Source organism: Oncorhynchus clarkii, chromosome 17, assembly GCF_045791955.1.
Source record: "Oncorhynchus clarkii lewisi isolate Uvic-CL-2024 chromosome 17, UVic_Ocla_1.0, whole genome shotgun sequence".
In the NCBI taxonomy this organism is placed as follows: domain Eukaryota; kingdom Metazoa; phylum Chordata; class Actinopteri; order Salmoniformes; family Salmonidae; genus Oncorhynchus; species Oncorhynchus clarkii.
Window position 1 is genome coordinate 77231687 of NC_092163.1, and position 20456 is coordinate 77252142.

General features: G+C 44.5%; 2 protein-coding genes across 6 annotated transcripts in view; one reads left to right on the plus strand and one right to left on the minus strand.

Annotated features, from left to right (window-relative positions):
* The window catches only part of LOC139371437 (dual specificity calcium/calmodulin-dependent 3',5'-cyclic nucleotide phosphodiesterase 1B-like), a 73460-nt gene extending 66859 nt beyond the window's left edge, over positions 1 to 6601 (plus strand). Inside the window, exons 8-14 of the mRNA XM_071111853.1 lie at positions 1354 to 1479; positions 3404 to 3505; positions 3802 to 3922; positions 4170 to 4251; positions 5276 to 5393; positions 5618 to 5754; positions 6449 to 6601. Coding sequence (XP_070967954.1) covers positions 1354 to 1479; positions 3404 to 3505; positions 3802 to 3922; positions 4170 to 4251; positions 5276 to 5393; positions 5618 to 5754; positions 6449 to 6507 — 745 coding nt within the window. The 3' untranslated portion in view covers positions 6508 to 6601. The remainder of the gene's footprint in view (positions 1 to 1353; positions 1480 to 3403; positions 3506 to 3801; positions 3923 to 4169; positions 4252 to 5275; positions 5394 to 5617; positions 5755 to 6448) is intronic.
* Positions 6602 to 11215: 4614 nt separating this feature from the next.
* Positions 11216 to 20456, minus strand: part of LOC139371438 (protein phosphatase 1 regulatory subunit 1A-like) — a 44942-nt gene continuing 35701 nt past the window's right edge. For 2 of the 5 annotated variants that reach the window (XM_071111854.1, XM_071111856.1), the window contains 3 exons: positions 20080 to 20247; positions 15689 to 15826; positions 11247 to 14507 (listed from right to left, as the gene is read on the minus strand). In XM_071111854.1, coding sequence (XP_070967955.1) covers positions 14422 to 14507; positions 15689 to 15826; positions 20080 to 20247 — 392 coding nt within the window. In that variant the 3' untranslated portion in view covers positions 11247 to 14421. Of the gene's footprint in view, positions 14508 to 15688; positions 15827 to 20079; positions 20248 to 20456 lie in introns of all 5 variants that reach the window. The other 3 variants (XR_011627227.1, XM_071111855.1, XM_071111857.1) reach the window with 3 other exon arrangements.

Sequence of the window (20456 nt, forward strand, 5' to 3'; positions counted from 1 at the left end):
AGGGGCGGGCAGGGTAGCCTAGTGGTTAGAGTGGAGGGGCAGGCAGGGTAGCCTAGTGGTTAGAGTGGAGGGGCAGGCAGGGTAGCCTAGTGGTTAGAGTGGAGGGGCAGGCAGGGTAGCCTAGTGGTTAGAGTGGAGGGGCGGGCAGGGTAGCCTAGTGGTTAGAGTGGAGGGGCGGGCAGGGTAGCCTAGTGGTTAGAGTGGAGGGGCAGGCAGGGTTGCCTAGTGGTTAGAGTGGAGGGGCAGGCAGGGTAGCCTAGTGGTTAGAGTGGAGGGGCAGGCAGGGTAGCCTAGTGGTTAGAGTGGAGGGGCGGGCAGGGTAGCCTAGTGGTTAGAGTGGAGGGGCGGGCAGGGTAGCCTAGTGGTTAGAGTGGAGGGGCAGGCAGGGTAGCCTAGTGGTTAGAGTGTAGGGGTGGCAGGGTAGCCTAGTGGTTAGAGTGGAGGGGCGGCAGGGTAGCCTAGTGGTTAGAGTGTAGGGGCAGCAGGGTAGCCAAGTGGTTAGAGTGTAGGGGCGGCAGGGTAGCCTAGTGGTTAGAGTGGAGGGGCGGCAGGGTAGCCTAGTGGTTAGAGTGGAGGGGCAGGCAGGGTAGCCTAGTGGTTAGAGTGGAGGGGCGGCAGGGTAGCCTAGTGGTTAGAGTGGAGGGGCAGGCAGGGTAGCCTAGTGGTTGGAGTGGAGGGGCGGGCAGGGTAGCCTAGTGGTTAGAGCGTTGGACTAGTAACCGGAAGGCTGCGAGTTCAAATCCCCGAGCTTACAAGGTACAAATCTGTCGTTCTGCCCCCTGAACAGGCAGTTAACCCACTGTTCCCAGGCCGTCATTGAAAATAAGAATTTGTTCTTAACTGACTTGCCTGGTTAAATAAAGGTTAAATAAAGGTTAAATAAAGGTTAAATAAATAAAAATAATGAACACCACTTTATTACTTACTATACAGTTACTACACCCAGTGATGCTAACTATTAGCCTGGCTTGTATGTGCTTAAGCCACATCCTCCCACTGTCATTGTCAAGCTCAACATGTTTCTGTTAGACAGACACAGGACAAACTATCACCTGGTCCCAAGTCTGTAGGTTTAGGGTTAAAGGCATGACAACAGCAAACAGATAATTTATCCAAAGCACATACAAAGCACAATGTGCTAGGACAGGGCTAGGACCAGGATAAGACCAGGACCATGCTAAGACCAGGCTAGGACCATGCTAGGACAAGACCAGGACCGGGCTAGGTCCAGGACAAGACCTGGACAAGGCTAGGACCAGGCTAGGACAAGACCAGGACAAGACCAGGACCAGGCTAGGACCAGGATATCTAACTTCATGAACGTTTTCCATCTGTGTGTTTTGTGTACTGTAGGTCAGACTTTGCTATGATCTACAACGACCGGTCAGTCCAGGAGAGCCACCACATCAGTGCTGCGTTCCGTCTTCTCCAAGACGACCAGTCCAACATCTTCATGAACCTCTCCAGGGAAGAGTGGATGTAAGAACGATACAGATGTTAGATCTTAATTTGAGTCCGTTTACTACAGCAGGAAAATATTCCTGCAGCAACAGGAAATTATAATTATTATGTGGATTATAATTAATGGAAATGTTTTAAAGGGGTTGATACATGTTTTGTTATGGCAAATCAAGTCTGACATTTTAAAGTGGAAATTAAAAACCTTAGACATCTTTCAGACCTTGAATACACTACAACAGTGGTGTCACTCATTCCACAGAGGGCTGAGCGTCTGAGTTTTAGTGTTGGTCAGACGTACAGTACATGACTCAGTACATGACTCAGTACAGTACATGACTCAGTACAGTACATGACTCAGTACATGACTCAGTACAGTACATGACTCAGTACATTACATGACTCAGTACATGACTCAGCACAGTACATGACTCAGTACAGTACATGACTCAGTACATGACTCAGTACAGTACATGACTCAGTACAGTACATGACTCAGTACAGTACATGACTCAGTACAGTACATGACTCAGTACATGACTCAGTACAGTACATGACTCAGTACAGTACATGACTCAGTACATGACTCAGCACAGTACATGACTCAGTACAGTACATGACTCAGTACAGTACATGACTCAGTACAGTACATGACTCAGTACATGACTCAGTACAGTACATGACTCAGTACAGTACATGACTCAGTACAGTACATGACTCAGTACAGTACATGACTCAGTACATGACTCAGTACATGACTCAGTACAGTACATGACTCAGTACAGTACATGACTCAGTACATGACTCAGTACATGACTCAGTACAGTACATGACTCAGTACATGCCTCAGCACGGTACATGCCTCAGTACATGACTCAGTACATGCCTCAGCACAGTGCATGCCTCAGTACATGCCTCAGTACATGCCTCAGTACAGTACATGACTCAGTGCAGTACATGCCTCGGCACAGTACATGACTCAGTACATGACTCAGCACAGTACATGCCTCAGTACATGCCTCAGCACAGTACATGACTCAGTACATGACTCAGTACAGTACATGACTCAGTACAGTACATGCCTCAGCACAGTACATGCCTCAGCACAGTACATGACTCAGTACATGCCTCAGCACAGTACATGACTCAGTACAGTACATGACTCAGTACATGCCTCAGCACAGTACATGACTCAGTACATTACATGCCTCAGCACAGTACATGACTCAGTACATGCCTCAGTACAGTACATGGCTCAGTACATGCCTCAGCACAGTACATGCCTCAGCACAGTACATGACTCAGTACATGCCTCATTGACTTCCGAACTGCCCAGCAAAAATTGCTAAATTATTGTTTTGCAAGGTAGAGGTGGTGAGACAGACGGATGGACGGACGGACATAGACAGACAGACAGACAGACAGACAGACAGACAGACAGACAGACAGACAGACAGACAGACAGACAGACAGACAGACAGATGGACGGACAGACGGATGGACGGACAGCAGACAGACAGACAGACATACAGAGAGAAAGACAGAGAGAAAGACTGAGAGAAAGACATCGACAGACAGACAGACAGAAGCAAATGGAACAACAGCTCTGCTCTGAGCAGCACAAATCTAGGTTACCATGGGAACAAGGAAACCCATCAGGACAGTCTGAAAAGGTTACAACCCATGGGATTATCTTTAGGATTCAAAATGCAGAATGACTCTGCGTCCCAAATGACAGCCCATTCCGCTGTGCTCGCTCCTCTCCCTCCCCCTCCCGCACTGCCCCCCTCTCTGAATCCTGTGCATGTGTGTGTGTGTGTGTGTGTTGGTGCGCATGTGTGCATGTCTGTGTTGGTGCGTGTGTGTGTGTGTGTTGGTGCGTGTGTTGGTGCGTGTGTGTGTGTTGGTGCGCGTATGTGTGTGTGTGTGCGTGTATGTGTGACAGGGAGCTGCGAGCGCTGGTGATAGAGATGGTGTTGGCTACGGACATGTCGTCTCACCTCGTCCAGGTCAAAGCCATTAAGGGGTGTCTGCAGCAGCACGAAGGGTAGGTGCCGCTTCACCCAGGTCACATGATCAGAGATGGAGATTATTATGACAGAACTGAGTATGCTAGAGATGACGAATGTAAGGAATATGATACTACTAGACCATTGTTTTTAGATATAATGATGGATTTTATTCCTGTTTTTGTATTTTGAAGAGCACTTCATGTCAACTGAATTGAATGAGTGTGTTTAACTCGCCCAGTAACTCCAATGATTTACATGAAAGTCCAAGAGTTTGGTCCTCCTCCAAAAACCCAGCAATAACTCCTCGCTGTTTGTTTCCTGTGACTAACAGCATAGACAAACCCAAAGCGCTGTCCCTACTGCTGCACACTGCAGACATCAGCCACCCCTCCAAGCCCTGGGGTCTGCACTCTCGCTGGACCAAAGCCCTCATGGAAGAGTTCTTCAGACAGGTAGGACCACTGGTTGAACTTTACAACTAGGGACAGGATGTTCCTGACTGGGTACTGTGATAGACCTGGGTCGTCTCATGTACTGTGACAGTCCTGGGTCGTCTTGTGTACTGTGATAGACCTGGGTCGTCTCGTGTACTGTGACGGTTCGGTTTCATTTCATGACTATTCTTGGATTATCTTGCTCGTTGTTGAGTGTCTTAGAAAGCCCATTGAAATGTGTTCTCTCTCTTTCTGTCTTCCTGAGGGTGACAGAGAGGCAGAACTAGGTCTTCCTTTCTCTCCACTGTGTGATCGGAACAGCACCCTAGTCGCAGAGTCGCAGATAGGTCATTGAAAATACCTTTACAATCCATTAAATCATTCACTTACGCATCCATTCATTACTGAATACTGATCCATTCACTACTGAATACTGATCCATTCATTACTGAATACTGATCCATTCATTACTGAATACTGATCCATTCACTACTGAATACTGATCCATTCACTACTGAATACTGATCCATTCACTACTGAATACTGATCCATTCACTACTGAATACTGATCCATTCATTACTGAATACTGATCCATTCATTACTGAATACTGATCCATTCACTACTGAATACTGATCCATTCACTACTGAATAACGATCCATTCATTACTGAATACTGAATACTGATCCATTCATTACTGAATACTGATCCATTCATTACTGAATGCTGATCCATTCATTACTGAATACTGAATACTGATCCATTCATTACTGAATACTGATCCATTCACTACTGAATACTGAATACTGATCCATTCACTACTGAATACTGATCCATTCACTACTGAATACTCATCCATTCACTACTGAATACTGATCCATTCACTACTGAATACTGATCCATTCACTACTGAATACTGATCCATTCACTACTGAATACTGATCCATTCACTACTGAATACTCATCCATTCACTACTGAATACTGATCCATTCATTACTGAATACTGATCCATTCACTACTGAATACTGATCCATTCACTACTGAATAACGATCCATTCACTTCTGAATACTGATCCATTCACTACTGAATACTGATCAATTCACTACTGAATACTGATCCATTCACTACTGAATACTGATCCATTCATTACTGAATACTGATCCATTCACTTCTGAATACTGATCCATTCACTACTGAATACTGATCAATTCACTACTGAATACTGATCCATTCACTACTGAATACTGATCCATTCACTACTGGATACTGATCCATTCACTACTGAATACTGATCCATTCATTACTGAATAACGATCCATTCACTACTAAATACTAAACTGTCCTCATTAAGACTCCATGTCTCTTGTAGGTTTCATAGACTTCATAGTAGACCCTACGTTCTCCCTACTGACTGACATGGCTGAGAAGATAGTCATTCCCCTGGTGGAAGACAACCCAGGCCCACCAGACCCCTGCAATCGGCACAGGTGACCACATATCCCATGTATTGGTTTTCTTTCTGATATTTACTCGTGCTTGATTAAGTTTGCCTGGTGCAATGGAAGCAACAGAATAGTCCCAAACAGCCCATTCTGCACAATTCAGGTCGGCTCAATCAAACAGGGAAAAAAATTATTCGGAGAAGATAAAAACCCCAAAAATAAACATTGGAACCCAGGTCTGCTGACGACCAGCTGTTGTCTCCCTCCAGTAATCTGTGGAAGGAGAGTTCCAGAGGACTACAGTGGAGCCTGGCTCACTTCACCTCAGAACTGGTCACCTTCAGATCCACCTGGACACGACACACAGAAGACAACAAGTTCAAATGGAAGGAGAGCGGCTCTAATGGTAATGTGACAGACTTCTACTAACACCTTCTTATACCTCAGGGGTGGGCAACCTCTCCTTGTTATACCTCAGGGGTGGGGAACCTCTCCTTGTTATACCTCAGGGGTGGGCAACCTTTCCTTGTTATACCTCAGGGGTGGGCAACCTCTCCTTGTTATACCTCAGGGGTGGGCAACCTCTCCTTGTTATACCTCAGGGGTGGGCAACCTCTCCTTGTTATACCTCAGGGGTGGGCAACCTTACCTTGTTATACCTCAGGGGTGGGCATCCTTACCTGACTATACCACCCCTGGCAGGGCGTGACTACACCCCCCATGGCAGGTCGTGATTGCCCACCGCGAGCTTAGCCAATTAAACTACCCTTTCATGATTGGGGTCCAGGGTTGGTTTAATTAATTAAGCCTCTTGGGGTTTTGTCATGGCCTTGTAAATATTCCATGTGTAATTCCCGAAATAGCACCCCATCCCCTATGTAGTGCAATAGCTTTGATCATGGCCTTATGTGCCCTGGTCAAAAGTAGTGCACTACATATAGAAATGGGGTCCAATTTGGGATGCAGGTAGTATTTCTCTTTCATCTCCATGAAGCCCGAGGAGAGGTAGTAGAGACATTTAAAAGATGTAGGCATGGTTCTTCTTCCCAGTCCTCTGTAGCTCAGTCATATTTGTATATTCCATTGCTTTCCCCTCTCAGGAATCTTGGATCAGAACGTGACGAAGGAGCCGCCGACTGGGGGAGAGGAACTGTTCTAACGTTGTAATGGTGCTCAACAGCGGAGAGGCCCTCTCGTGTAGTATGATGCCAATGGAAACCATATGGAAATCATAGTCATTTAATGAGGGTTAAAATTAAACATGCTGGTCATGTTGCTTGCTAATTACCAAATATGTTTTCACCCAAAAACACATTGTTTAACCAGTTAGGAAAAACATTGATGAAGAAACTGAACAAAGAACATATGTGTAGCATGGGTAACATGGCTGTCAGGGGTATCAGGGGTAACATGGGTATCAGGGGTAACATGGGTATCAGGGGAAACATGGGTATCAGGGGTAACATGGGTAACATGGGTATCAGAGGTAACATGGGTATCAGAGGTAACATGGGTAACATGGGTAACATGGGTAACATGGGTATCAGGGGTAACATGGGTAACATGGGTATCAGAGGTAACATGGGTAACATGGGTATCAGGGGTAACATGGGTAACAGGGGTAACATGGGTAGCATGGGTAACATGGTAACATGGATAACATGGGTATCAGGGGTAACATGGGTATCAGAGGTAACATGGGTATCAGGGGTAACATGGGTGTCAGGGGTAACATGGGTATCAGGGGTAACATGGGTACCAGAGGTAACATGGGTAACATGGGTAACATGGGTATCAGGGGTAACATGGGTATCAGAGGTAACATGGGTAACATGGGTATCAGGGGTAACATGGGTATCAGAGGTAACATGGGTAAAATGGGTAACATGGGTATCAGAGGTAACATGGGTATCAGAGGTAACATGGGTATCAGGGGTAACATGGGTGTCAGGGGTAACATGGGTATCAGGGGTAACATGGGTATCAGGGGTAACATGGGTATCAGGGGTAACATGGGTAACATGGGTATCAGAGGTAACATGGGTAACATAGGTATCAGGGGTAACATGGTAACATGGGTAACATGGGTAACATGTGTGGCATGGGTAACATGGGTATCAGGGGTAACATGGGTAACATGGGTAACATGGGTATCAGGGGTAACATGGGTATCAGGGGTAACATGGGTAACATGGGTATCAGAGGTAACATGGGTAACATGGGTATCAGGGGTAACATGGTAACATGGGTAACATGGGTAACATGGGTAGCAGGGGTAACATGGGTATCAGGGGTAACATGAGTGTCAGGGGTAACATGGGTAACATGGGTATCAGGGGTAACATGGGTAGCAGGGGTAATATGGGTAGCATGGGTAACATGGGTAACATGGTAACATGGGTAGCAGGGGTAAGATGGGTAACATGGGTAGCATGGGTAGCATGGTAAGAGGGGTAGCATGGGTATCAGGGGTAACATGGGTATAAGGGGTAACATGGGTAGCATGGGTATCAGAGGTAACATGGGTAACATGGGTATCAGGGGTAACATGGGTATCAGGGGTAACATGGGTATCAGAGGTAACATGGGTAGCATGGGTAACATGGGTATCAGGGGTAACATGGGTATCAGGGGTAACATGGGTATCAGAGGTAACATGAGTAACATGGGTATCAGGGGTAACATGGGTATCAGGGGTAACATGGGTGTCAGGGGTAACATGGGTATCAGGGGTAACATGTGTATCAGGGGTAACATGGGTATCATGGGTAACATGGGTAGCATGGGTAACATGGGTATCAGGGGTAACATGGGTAACATGGGTAACATGGGTATCAGGGGTAACATGGGTATCAGGGGTAACATGGGTAACATGGGTATCAGAGGTAACATGGGTAACATGGGTATCAGGGGTAACATGGTAACATGGGTAACATGGGTAACATGGGTAGCAGGGGTAACATGGGTATCAGGGGTAACATGGGTGTCAGGGGTAACATGGGTAACATGGGTATCAAAGGTAACATGGGTAACATGGGTATCAGGGGTAACATGGGTAGCAGGGGTAATATGGGTAGCATGGGTAACATGGGTAACATGGTAACATTGGTAGCAGGTGTAAGATGGGTAACATGGGTAGCATGGGTAGCATGGTAAGAGGGGTAACATGGGTATCAGGGGTAACATGGGTATAAGGGGTAACATGGGTAGCATGGGTAACATGGGTAACAGGGGTAACATGGGTAGCAGGGGTAGCATGGGTAACATGGTAACAGGGGTAACATGGGTTGCAGGGGTAACATGGGTAACATGGGTATCAGGGTAACATGGGTAGCAGGGATAACATGGGTAGCAGGGGTAACATGGGTAACATGGGTAGCAGGGGTAAGATGGGTAACATGGGTAGCATGGGTAACATGGTAACAGGGGTAACAGGGGTAACAGGAGTAACAGGAGTAACATGGGTATCAGGGGTAACATGGGTATCAGGGGTAACATGGGTAGCAGGGGTAACATGGGTAGCAGGGGTAACATGGGTAACAGGGGTAACATGGGTAACATGGTAACAGGGGTAACAGGGGTAGCAGGGGTAACATGGGTAACATGGTAACAGGGGTAACAGGGGTAACAGGGGTAACAGGAGTAACATGGGTAGCAGGGGTAACATGGGTAGCAGGGGTAACAGGGGTAACATGGGTAACATGGGTAACATGGTAACATGGGTAGCAGGGGCAGCAGGGGTAACATGAGTAACATGGGCAACATGGGTAACATGGGTAGCATGGGTAAGATGAGTTGCATGGGTAGCATGGGTAGCATGGGTAACATGGGTAACATGAGTAGCATGGGTAGCATGGGTAACATGGGTAACATGGGCAGAATGGGCAACATGGGTAGCATGGGTAACATGGGTAGCATGGGTAGCATGGGTAACATGGGTAACATGGGCAGCAGGGGTGACATGGGTAACATGGGTAACATGGGTAGCATGGGTAACATGGGCAACATGGGTACCATGGGTAGCATGGGTAGCATGGGCAACATGGGTAACATGGGTAGCATGGGTAACATGGGTGACATGGGCAGCATGGGTAACATGGGCAGCAGGTGTGGCATGGGTAACATGGGTAACATGGGTAACATGGGTAGCATGGGTAGCATGGGTAACATGGGTAACATGTGCAGCAGGGATGACATGGGTAACATGGGTAACATGGGTAGCATGGGTAACATGGGTAACATGGGCAGCAGGGGTGACATGGGTAACATGGGTAACATGGGTAGCCTGGGTAGCATGGATAACATGGGTAACATGGGTAACATGGGTAACATGGGTAACATGGGTAGCATGGGTAGCATGGGCAGCAGGGGTAACATGGGTAACATGGGTAACATGGGTAGCATGGGTAACATGGGTAACATGGGTAACATGGGTAACATGGGTAGCATGGGTAACATGGGCAGCATGGGTAACATGGGTGACAGTGGTAACATGGGTAGCATGGGTAACATGGGTAGCATGGGTAACATGGGTACCATGGGTAGCATGGGTAACATGGGTAGCATGGGTAACAGGGGTGACAGGGTTAACATGGGTAACATGGGTAACATGGGTAGCATGTATGTTAAATGTAATATGGGCAATGTTAGAGGGTAGTAACATTCTGGAGATATGTAGTGACTGTTGTTGATGGGAGATGTAAAGTACAGAAGTACACGATAAAGAGTTTCTACTGCTTAATATTCTACCGTTCCACTGAGGAGATTTGGATGTACCATTTAATATTCACATGAAATGTCAAAACAAAAAAGTAATTTTTCATCATATTCTTCATCTGTTGTCCAAAGAATTTGAAGTGTGAACTATACTGAATATTAGTAGCCATTGTCCCGGATCATTAGCCAACTCCTCTGACTATCAGCCCAGGACTAACATACTGTGCCAGTTTTGTATCGTGAATGTTGTGATCCTGAGTCCGTCCTGATACGGACACTGTATATCAAAGGCATGACAGACAGTTATAGTCAGAGGTGTTGGTTGAATCACTGCAGATCTGGGACCAGGCTGCGATATCAGGCCAGTCCGTCAGCAGAGTCCAGTTCACTGGTCCTCCAGTAAAAAGGGGGGAATACTGTGGGGAGGAAGACTAAACCGGGCTACAGTGGTATTATGAAATACTTTGGTGAAAACCTGGTCACGTTTGAAATATTTAGGTAGTTTTTTTGGCTCATAGCTCTACGTCTAGTGAATAATTGATAAGCTGAATGGTCTATTTTAGGGTTGTAATACAAGTCAACCTGACTCCACACTATAGGTCAGTGATGCAACACTAATGTCACAGGTTTATTGGCTGGGTCCAAAATGGCACCCTATTCCCTTTGAAGGGAATAGGGTGCCAGTTGGGACTCACACCTTCTTAGCCTGCTATTGGTGGTTCTTACTGTATTAAGGCCTGCTATTGGTGGTTCTTACTGTATTAAGGCCTGCTATTGGTGGTTCTTATTGTATTAAGGCCTGCTATTGGTGGTTCTTACTGTATTAAGGCCTGCTATTGGTGGTTCTTACTGTATTAAGGCCTGCTATTGGTGGTTCTTACTGTATTAAGGCCTGAATTGGTGGTTCTTACTGTGTTAAGGCCTGCTATTGGTGGTTCTTACTGTGTTAAGGCCTGCTATTGGTGGTTCTTATTGTATTAAGGCCTGCTATTGGTGGTTCTTACTGTATTAAGGCCTGCTATTGGTGGTTCTGACTGTATTAAGGCCTGCTATTGGTGGTTCTTACTGTATTAAGGCCTACTATTGGTTGAGCAATAAGAGCAATTTTTACAGTTAATTAGGATGTTAAAAAAAAAAAGTAAAACAGACACTTCTTTCACATCTACACTTTATTGTATCATATATCAAATTTTAGGGCTCAATTCAATCTGCAACGTTTCTGGATGAATGCATTCTCCCCTGGGAACGTTGCCTTTAAATTTCAATCACGCTGTAACGTTGAATCTCCGAGATACAGATTGAATAGAGCCATTAGATTACACTTTGTAATCATTATCAATTCAAACCAATAAAGTTTAGCCAAAACGCTGATATAGATTTGTTTTGTATACCATCGTTTATAACTGAGAAAATAAAATAAATACAGTATAATGTATGTGTCCATCAACAATGGCTAAACAATGTGTTCATTTAAGTGTTCAGTGCTAAATATTTGGAAAACCAATCTCTCTATAGACATGACATTTCTGTAGACATCTTTAATTTGCACGTGATTCATTTGCTGTGTACTATACATATATAACATGGAATAAAGACCCAGTCTATAATCAAAAGGACATGATGACACTGACCAGTAGCTGTCGACAGCTCAATACAGGTGTAGAATCTTAATTTAAGCCAGTTTGATAAATGTGAATTATGATAAATATAATTAATTGTCCCAATGGTAGGGTTTGATACAATCAAGTCTACAGGAACAATCAAGTCTAAAATCTCAAAGTTTTACATGTCCTGCAACGCAAGAAAGATCTCCTGCAACAGGGTGATCAAATTAAAATTCTACATCTGTAGTTTAAAATGTCACTCAATCATGGGCCTAATGCCAAATCAGAGTATGGGATCAATCCTGTAGAAAATAAATATAATTACCAAAGATGAAATAAGTTACGTACGTTTTTGGATGTTGTTATTGTACATACATTAAAAGTACTGAACCAAAAAAAACAGTGTATGTACTGGGTTTAGCACAGTACTAAGGGAGTGTGAGGTAAAAGTCGTGCCATGCATGAGAGGTATGTCAGTAGTCAATGTTGTTTTAGTTTAGAAGGTCAAAGTTCAGCCAGAGTCCTTCTGTCCAATGGAAGGTCCCTTATCTGTCATTTTAGACTTCAGAGACTGATCTCAGTTCCGAAATTGTATCAGAGACTATTCCCTCCACGCATCCCAAATGGCACCCTATTTCCTATATAGTGCACTGCTTTTTACTAGTGCCCCATGGGTCCTGGTCAAAAGTAGTGCACTACATAGGGAATAGGGTGTCATTTGTGAGGCGGCTTCTGACTGCCCCGTGACTCATAAAAATAGGCATCCTGTTATGTTGTTGTTGTTTAGGATCTCTGTTAGCCAACCACGACTACTGCTTGTTTTTCAAGAGTCCAGGACAGAATGTCCTAAAACATTAAAGCAATCTTATAAATATCTTAGTTATATTAATTAACAATGAATAAACCAATTAACAATGACAACAATAACAATGAACAATATTTTGATTCATGAGTTTTACGCAGGAGGCATATTAGACATGAGAGTGGTAGGCTGCTACAGTTTGTGTGTACAACAAAAAAAACACTTTGTATATAGCCAAAATACGTATCTCCTGTCCCGGTTTGGAACTTCATGTTAGAGAATGTTTTACTCATTCCAGGGTTTGCCAAGAGAAGCTGGTTGAGAGAATGCCAAGAGAGTGCAAAGCTGTCAAGGCTACTTTGAAGAATCTCAAATATAAAATATATTTAGATTTTTTTTAACACTTGTTTTGGTTACTACATGATTCCATATGTGTTATTTCATAGTTTTGATGTCTTCACTATTATTCTACAGTCTGGAAAATAGTAAAATTAAAGAAAAACCCTGGAATGAGTAGGTGTGTCCACTTTTGACCGGTACTGTAAGATTTTGGACCTAATGTAAGTAGCCACATTGCCGTTTCCGCCTACATGGTATAAGGCCCGGCCAGACCGATACCCTGATAGCTCCATATCTACAGAAAGGGTTCTATTCCATCCGTAGCGATGAATATCCGCTTTATAGCACCATTGTAAGGACAGACGCTGGGAGACGAGAAGTACAGGGCGGAACCCTTAATAAATAACGGACATGAAACAGAACAAGGACATCGTCTGGAAGGGAAAAATAATGACATTAATAATGCTGACATGGGGAACAAACTGAGGAACAGACAGATGCAGAGGGGCAATCAACAAAGTGATGGAGTTCCAGGTGAGTCCAATGAGCACTGATGCGCGTAATGATGGTGACAGGTGCGCGTAATGATGGGGAGCCTGGCGCCGTCGAGCGCCAGAGAGGGAGAGCGGGAGCAGGCGTGACAACCATTGACAATTAAAGGCAATGTTCCCGTGGTCGCAGAGACTGCATTCACGGTAAAAGCTGCACATGTTGGCTCAATCAGAAATTACCTTTGCACAGTGGTGAACAAAGTACCCGATGGTCATACTTGAGTAGAAGTAAAGATACCTTAATAGAAAATGACTCAAGTAAAAGTGAAAGTCACCCAGTAAAATACTACTTAAGTAAAAGTCTAAAAGTATTTGGTTTTAAATATACTTAAGTATCAAAAGTAAATGTAATTGCTATTATATATATAAATTATTTCACATTCCTTATATTAAGCTAACCAGACAGCACAATAATATATATATTTTTACAGATAGCCAGGGGCACACTTCAACACTCAAACATAATTTACAAACAAAGCATTTGTGTTTAGTGAGTCCGCCAGATCAGAGGCAGTAGGGATGACCAGGGATGTTTTCTTGATAAGTGTGTAAATCGGACCATTTTCCTGTCCTGCTAAGCATTCAAAATGTAACGAGTACTTCTAGGTGTCAGGGAAAATGTATGGAGTAAAAAGTACATGATTTTCTTTAGGAATGTAGCGGAGTAAAAGTAAAAGTTGTCAAAAATATATATAGTAAAGTACAGTACAGACACCCAAAAAACTCTTAAGTAGTATTTGAATGAATTTGCATTTGAATGAATTTGCATTTGAATGAATTTGCATTTTAATGAATTTGCATTTTAATGCGAATCTTCTGCGATACCTCTGTGATACAGATTGAATTCAGTTGTAAGTCTGTCTGTCAAAAGGATGGTCAGTCATTGTCTGTCTTCTGTCTGTCTGTCTAAGTTACTTATTGAACGTCAGGTTTGCGTTCCAAGTGGCACCCTATCCCCTATATAGTGCACTACTCTGATCAAAAGGAGTACACTTCATTGCTAGGGAATAGGATGCCACTTAGGATGCATGCCAGGTTGCTGTGGAGACGATTCTACAGTTCTACTTGTTATGTTTGGCCTGGTTGGGTGTCTTCGTGTTCTTCTCTGCCAGTGGACTCGCTGTGGACGCAGCTGTTGTGTCTGCAGCTGACATATTGGACACACACACACACACAGGGAGAGAGAGAGAGAGAGAGAGAGAGAGAGAAAAGGAGATCGATCAGTAAGATAAGGCTAGATTTTTGTCCACTTAGCACTCGTCTATATCCTGTACACTGATGAATAGCTGGTTCCTGAAGACTACCGACGACTCTGTAATAGTTAGTCTCCTTAATGCAGATGAAACTGCCCATGGCCCTGTTGTTGATGACGTTGTACGTTGCTGTGAAAGTCAATTCTTATGACAGAATTGATTTCATAACACTGTCATCAAGGGCCAGCTGGTAGACACTGTAGATTCCAAGTATCTTGGCACAATAATTGATAATAAATTGAACTCTGAGTGTAACACTGACATGTTGTGTAAGAAGGGCCAGCATAAGCTTTGTTCCTGGTAGACAGGACCTTGATGACAATTTTTTTCAAGTCGTACAAAGATTCTGTCTATTCCACTAGGACTTGACGGACTAGCTCATTGTATTCCACTAGGACTTGATGGACTAGCTCATTGTATTCCACTAGGACTTGATGGACTAGCTCATTGTATTCCACTAGGACTTGATGGACTAGCTCATTGTATTCCACTAGGACTTGATGGACTAGCTCATTGTATTCCACTAGGACTTGATGGACTAGCTCATTGTATTCCACTAGGACTGTGTGTCATTGTGATCCATGTGGATTTTATTTGTCATTTTTATGCTCCTTTCCTGCAAAACCAAAAAAAAGCCTTCTGGGACAAATAAAGTTGAACTTGACAGCTTGTCATCTTTTTTTCCTACAGTATTTCTTTCAACTTTTTTTAATTTTCGAAATCTCTTCCAAACGTTGACGTACGTTCAATGGTACAGTCAGTATGCAGTATTTTATAAACACAAAAACATTCCCAATGGCAACACACTACTGCAGGCATATCGCTGAATGTCAGGTGCTCTGAAACCAAGTGATCAAATCACTATCACAGATATTTGCACCTTTAACATGCCAAATGAAGCCACAGAGTTTTAAATAGTTTAATAGATATAAATAAATAAATAAATAAATAAATAAATACAAATAAACGCTGTCTGGCTGAATTCTAAAGGATCCCATTGAATGATCACTGATGGTTTCAAAGAGATTAGGAGAGTGTCTCTCCTGTCTGCCACGGCTGCAGTGATTCAACCTACCTGCTAGTACGTGTTGTTGTTGTTGTTGTGACGATGATGTTGCTGCCATGGGAACGGCGGAGCATCCCACTTCCTCCTCGGAGAGGGGGCACTCATGTCCCCCTGTAGCTTCTGATAGACTGTTCCGCGAAAACTCTGCTGCAAACACAGAAAATGTCCTTAATTAAATAGAATGGCAATGACTGTTAAAATGATCAAATTCATATATTTGCCAAATTCCGTTATTCCAGTTCAATTCCTGTTGTTGTTGTATTATGGAGACGGGAGAGAAGCACCTATTCAGTCTGATGCTGAGTGACTTTTAAAGGCCGATCTTTAAAAGGAGTCATTCCAGAACAGTGGATCAAAATGGATGGTTCCCCTCTGACTTTCTCTAGACCAGAGTGTTACATCCTTTCATACATCTTCCGCCTCTATTCTGACAAACTATGAGACAAAAAACATAGTGTGTCGCCCATAGCGTATCGAAGACACCGATACGGTAACCATAATGTAGAATACATATCTAGTAGATCTGACTCCATCCAGACACAGCAGGGACAACTCTATCTAGTAGAACCTGACTCCATCCAGACACAGACCCAGCAGGGACAACTCTATCTAGTAGATGTGACTCCATCCAGACACAGACACAGCAGGGACAACTCTATCTAGTAGATCTGACTCCATCCAGACACACCAGGGACAACTATCTAGTAGATCTGACTCCATCCAGACACAGCAGGGACAACTCTATCTAGTAGATGTGACTCCATCCAGACACAGAGACACAGCAGGGACAACTCTATCTAGTAGATCTGACTCTATCCAGACACAGCAGGGACAACTCTATCTAGTAGATGTGACTCCATCCAGACACAGCAGGGACAACTCTATCTAGTAGATCTGACTCCATCCAGACACAGACACAGTAGGGACAACTCTATCTAGTAGATCTGACTCCATCCAGACACAGACACAGCAGGGACAACTCTATCTAGTAGATCTGACTCCATCCAGACACAGACACAGTAGGGACAACTCTATCTAGTAGATCTGACTCCATCCAGACACAGCAGGGACAACTCTATCTAGTAGATCTGACTCCATCCAGACACAGACACAGTAGGGACAACTCTATCTAGTAGATCTGACTCTATCCAGACACAGCAGGGACAACTCTATCTAGTAGATGTGACTCCATCCAGACACAGCAGGGACAACTCTATCTAGTAGATCTGACTCCATCCAGACACAGACACAGTAGGGACAACTCTATCTAGTAGATCTGACTCCATCCAGACACAGACACAGCAGGGACAACTCTATCTAGTAGATCTGACTCCATCCAGACACAGACACAGCAGGGACAACTCTATCTAGTAGATCTGACTCCATCCAGACACAGACACAGCAGGGACAACTCTATCTAGTAGATCTGACTCCATCCAGACACAGTAGGGACAACTGTATCTAGTAGATCTGACTCCATCCAGACACAGACACAGCAGGGACAACTCTATCGAGTAGATCTGACTCCATCCAGACACAGACACAGCAGGGACAACTCTATCTAGTAGATGTGACTCCATCCAGACACAGCAGGGACAACTGTATCTAGTAGATCTTACTCCATCCAGACACAGCAGGGACAACTCTATCTAGTAGATGTGACTCCATCCAGACACAGCAGGGACAACTCTATCTAGTAGATGTGACTCCATCCAGACACAGCAGGGACAACTCTATCTAGTAGATGTGACTCCATCCAGACACAGACACAGCAGGGACAACTCTATCTAGTAGATGTGACTCCATCCAGACACAGCAGGGACAACTCTATCTAGTAGATGTGACTCCATCCAGACACAGCAGAGACAACTCTATCTAGTAGATCTGACTCCATCCAGACACAGCAGGGACAACTGTATCTAGTAGATCTGACTCCATCCAGACACAGACACAGCAGGGACAACTCTATCTAGTAGATCTGACTCCATCCAGACACAGACACAGCAGGGACAACTCTATCTAGTAGATCTGACTCCATCCAGACACAGCAGGGACAACTGTATCTAGTAGATCTTACTCCATCCAGACACAGCAGGGACAACTCTATCTAGTAGATGTGACTCCATCCAGACACAGCAGGGTCAACTCTATCTAGTAGATGTGACTCCATCCAGACACAGCAGGGACAACTCTATCTAGTAGATGTGACTCCATCCAGACACAGACACAGCAGGGACAACTCTATCTAGTATATGTGACTCCATCCAGACACAGCAGTGACAACTCTATCTAGTAGATGTGACTCCATCCAGACACAGCAGGGACAACTCTATCTAGTAGATGTGACTCCATCCAGACACAGCAGGGACAACTGTATCTAGTAGATCTGACTCCATCCAGACACAGACACAGCAGGGACAACTCTATCTAGTAGATGTGACTCCATCCAGACACAGCAGGGACAACTCTATCTAGTAGATGTGACTCCATCCAGACACAGCAGGGACAACTCTATCTAGTAGATGTGACTCCATCCAGACACAGCAGGGACAACTGTATCTAGTAGATCTGACTCCATCCAGACACAGACACAGCAGGGACAACTCTATCTAGTAGATCTGACTCCATCCAGACACAGACACAGCAGGGACAACTCTATCTAGTAGATCTGACTCCATCCAGACACAGCAGGGACAACTGTATCTAGTAGATCTTACTCCATCCAGACACAGCAGGGACAACTCTATCTAGTAGATGTGACTCCATCCAGACACAGCAGGGACAACTCTATCTAGTAGATGTGACTCCATCCAGACACAGCAGGGACAACTCTGTCTAGTAGATGTGACTCCATCCAGACACAGACACAGCAGGGACAACTCTATCTAGTAGATGTGACTCCATCCAGACACAGCAGGGACAACTCTATCTAGTAGATGTGACTCCATCCAGACACAGCAGGGACAACTCTATCTAGTAGATGTGACTCCATCCAGACACAGCAGGGACAACTCTATCTAGTATATCTGACTCCATCCAGACACAGACACAGCAGGGACAACTCTATCTAGTAGATGTGACTCCATCCAGACACAGACACAGCAGGGACAACTCTATCTAGTAGATCTGACTCCATCCAGACTCAGTAGGGACAACTCTATCTAGTAGATGTGACTCCATCCAGACACAGCAGGGACAACTCTATCTAGTAGATGTGACTCCATCCAGACACAGCAGGGACAACTCTATCTAGTAGATCTGACTCCATCCAGACACAGACACAGTAGGGACAACTCTATCTAGTAGATCTGACTCCATCCAGACACAGTAGGGACAACTATCTAGTAGATCTGACTCCATCCAGACACAGACACAGTAGGGACAACTCTATCTAGTAGATCTGACTCCATCCAGACACAGACACAGTAGGGACAACTCTATCTAGTAGATCTGACTCCATCCAGACATAGTAGGGACAACTATCTAGTAGATCTGACTCCATCCAGACACAGACACAGTAGGGACAACTCTATCTAGTAGATCTGACTCCATCCAGACACAGACACATCAGGGAAAACTCAAGGTTATTTTTACTGCTGAATTTAATTAAAGCAGTTGGCAAGGTTGGAGGTGAGCACTGTTGCCAGGACTGCATTTAATTTCCCCATTTATTACCTACCTTTTACTCTCTCCACCCACTATGTCTATCTCCCTATATCTCTCTCCTATCTTTCCCTATATCTCTCTCCCTATCTCTCTATATCTCTCTCCCTATCTCTCTCACCCTATCTTTCCCTATATCTCTCTCCCTATCTTTCCCTATATCTCTCTCCCTATTTCCCTATATCTCTCTCCTATCTTTCCCTATATCTCTCTCCCTGTCTCTCTATATCTCTCTCTCCCTATCTTTCCCTATCTCTCTCTCCCATCTTTCCCTATATCTCTCTCCCGATCTTTCCCTACATCTCTCTCCCTATCTCTCTATATCTCTCTCTCCCTATCTTTCCCTATCTCTCTCTCCCTATCTTTCCCTATCTCTCTCTCCCTATCTCTCTCCCTATATTTCCCTATCTCTCTCTCCCTATCTTTCCCTATATCTCTCTCCCTTTCTCTCTATCTCTCTCTCCCTATCTTTCCCTATCTCTCTTTCCCTATCTCTCTCTCCCTATCTCTCTCTCCCTGTCTTTCCCTATCTTTCCCTATCTCTCTCTCCCAAATCTTTCCCTATCTCTCTCTCCCTATCTTTCTATATCTCTCTCTCCCTATCTTTCCCTATATCTCTCTACCGATCTTTCCCTATCTCTCTCTCCCTATCTATCTATCCCTATCTTTCCTTATCTCTCTCTCCCTATCTTTCCCTATCTTTCCTTATGTCTCTCCCTTTATTCCTCCTTCCTTACCCTCCATCTGGCAGCGCGGCTTCTCGAAGGCCTCTGCAGTGACCTTGTCCTCGGTTCCCCAGGCCTCCTCGTCCTCCGGTAGCTCCAGCTCCTCCTCCTCCTCCCCGTTGGGCAGAGCGTCCGGGCTGGGTCTGTCGGACAGACAGCTCTCTGAGGAACACTCATCACCTGGAATAATATCATATACGCTCATCTTCTACACCTATATATTGTGTTATATATATGGAGCTTGTGAAAACACATTTCTGTGCAATCAATCAATCATTCAGTCAATCAATCAATCATTCAGTCAATCAGTGAAATGTATTTCAGAAATGATGTACAGCTACAAGAATGACGTGTTATAGCCTGGGTTGTCCTGAACAGCCTGTGTTCCT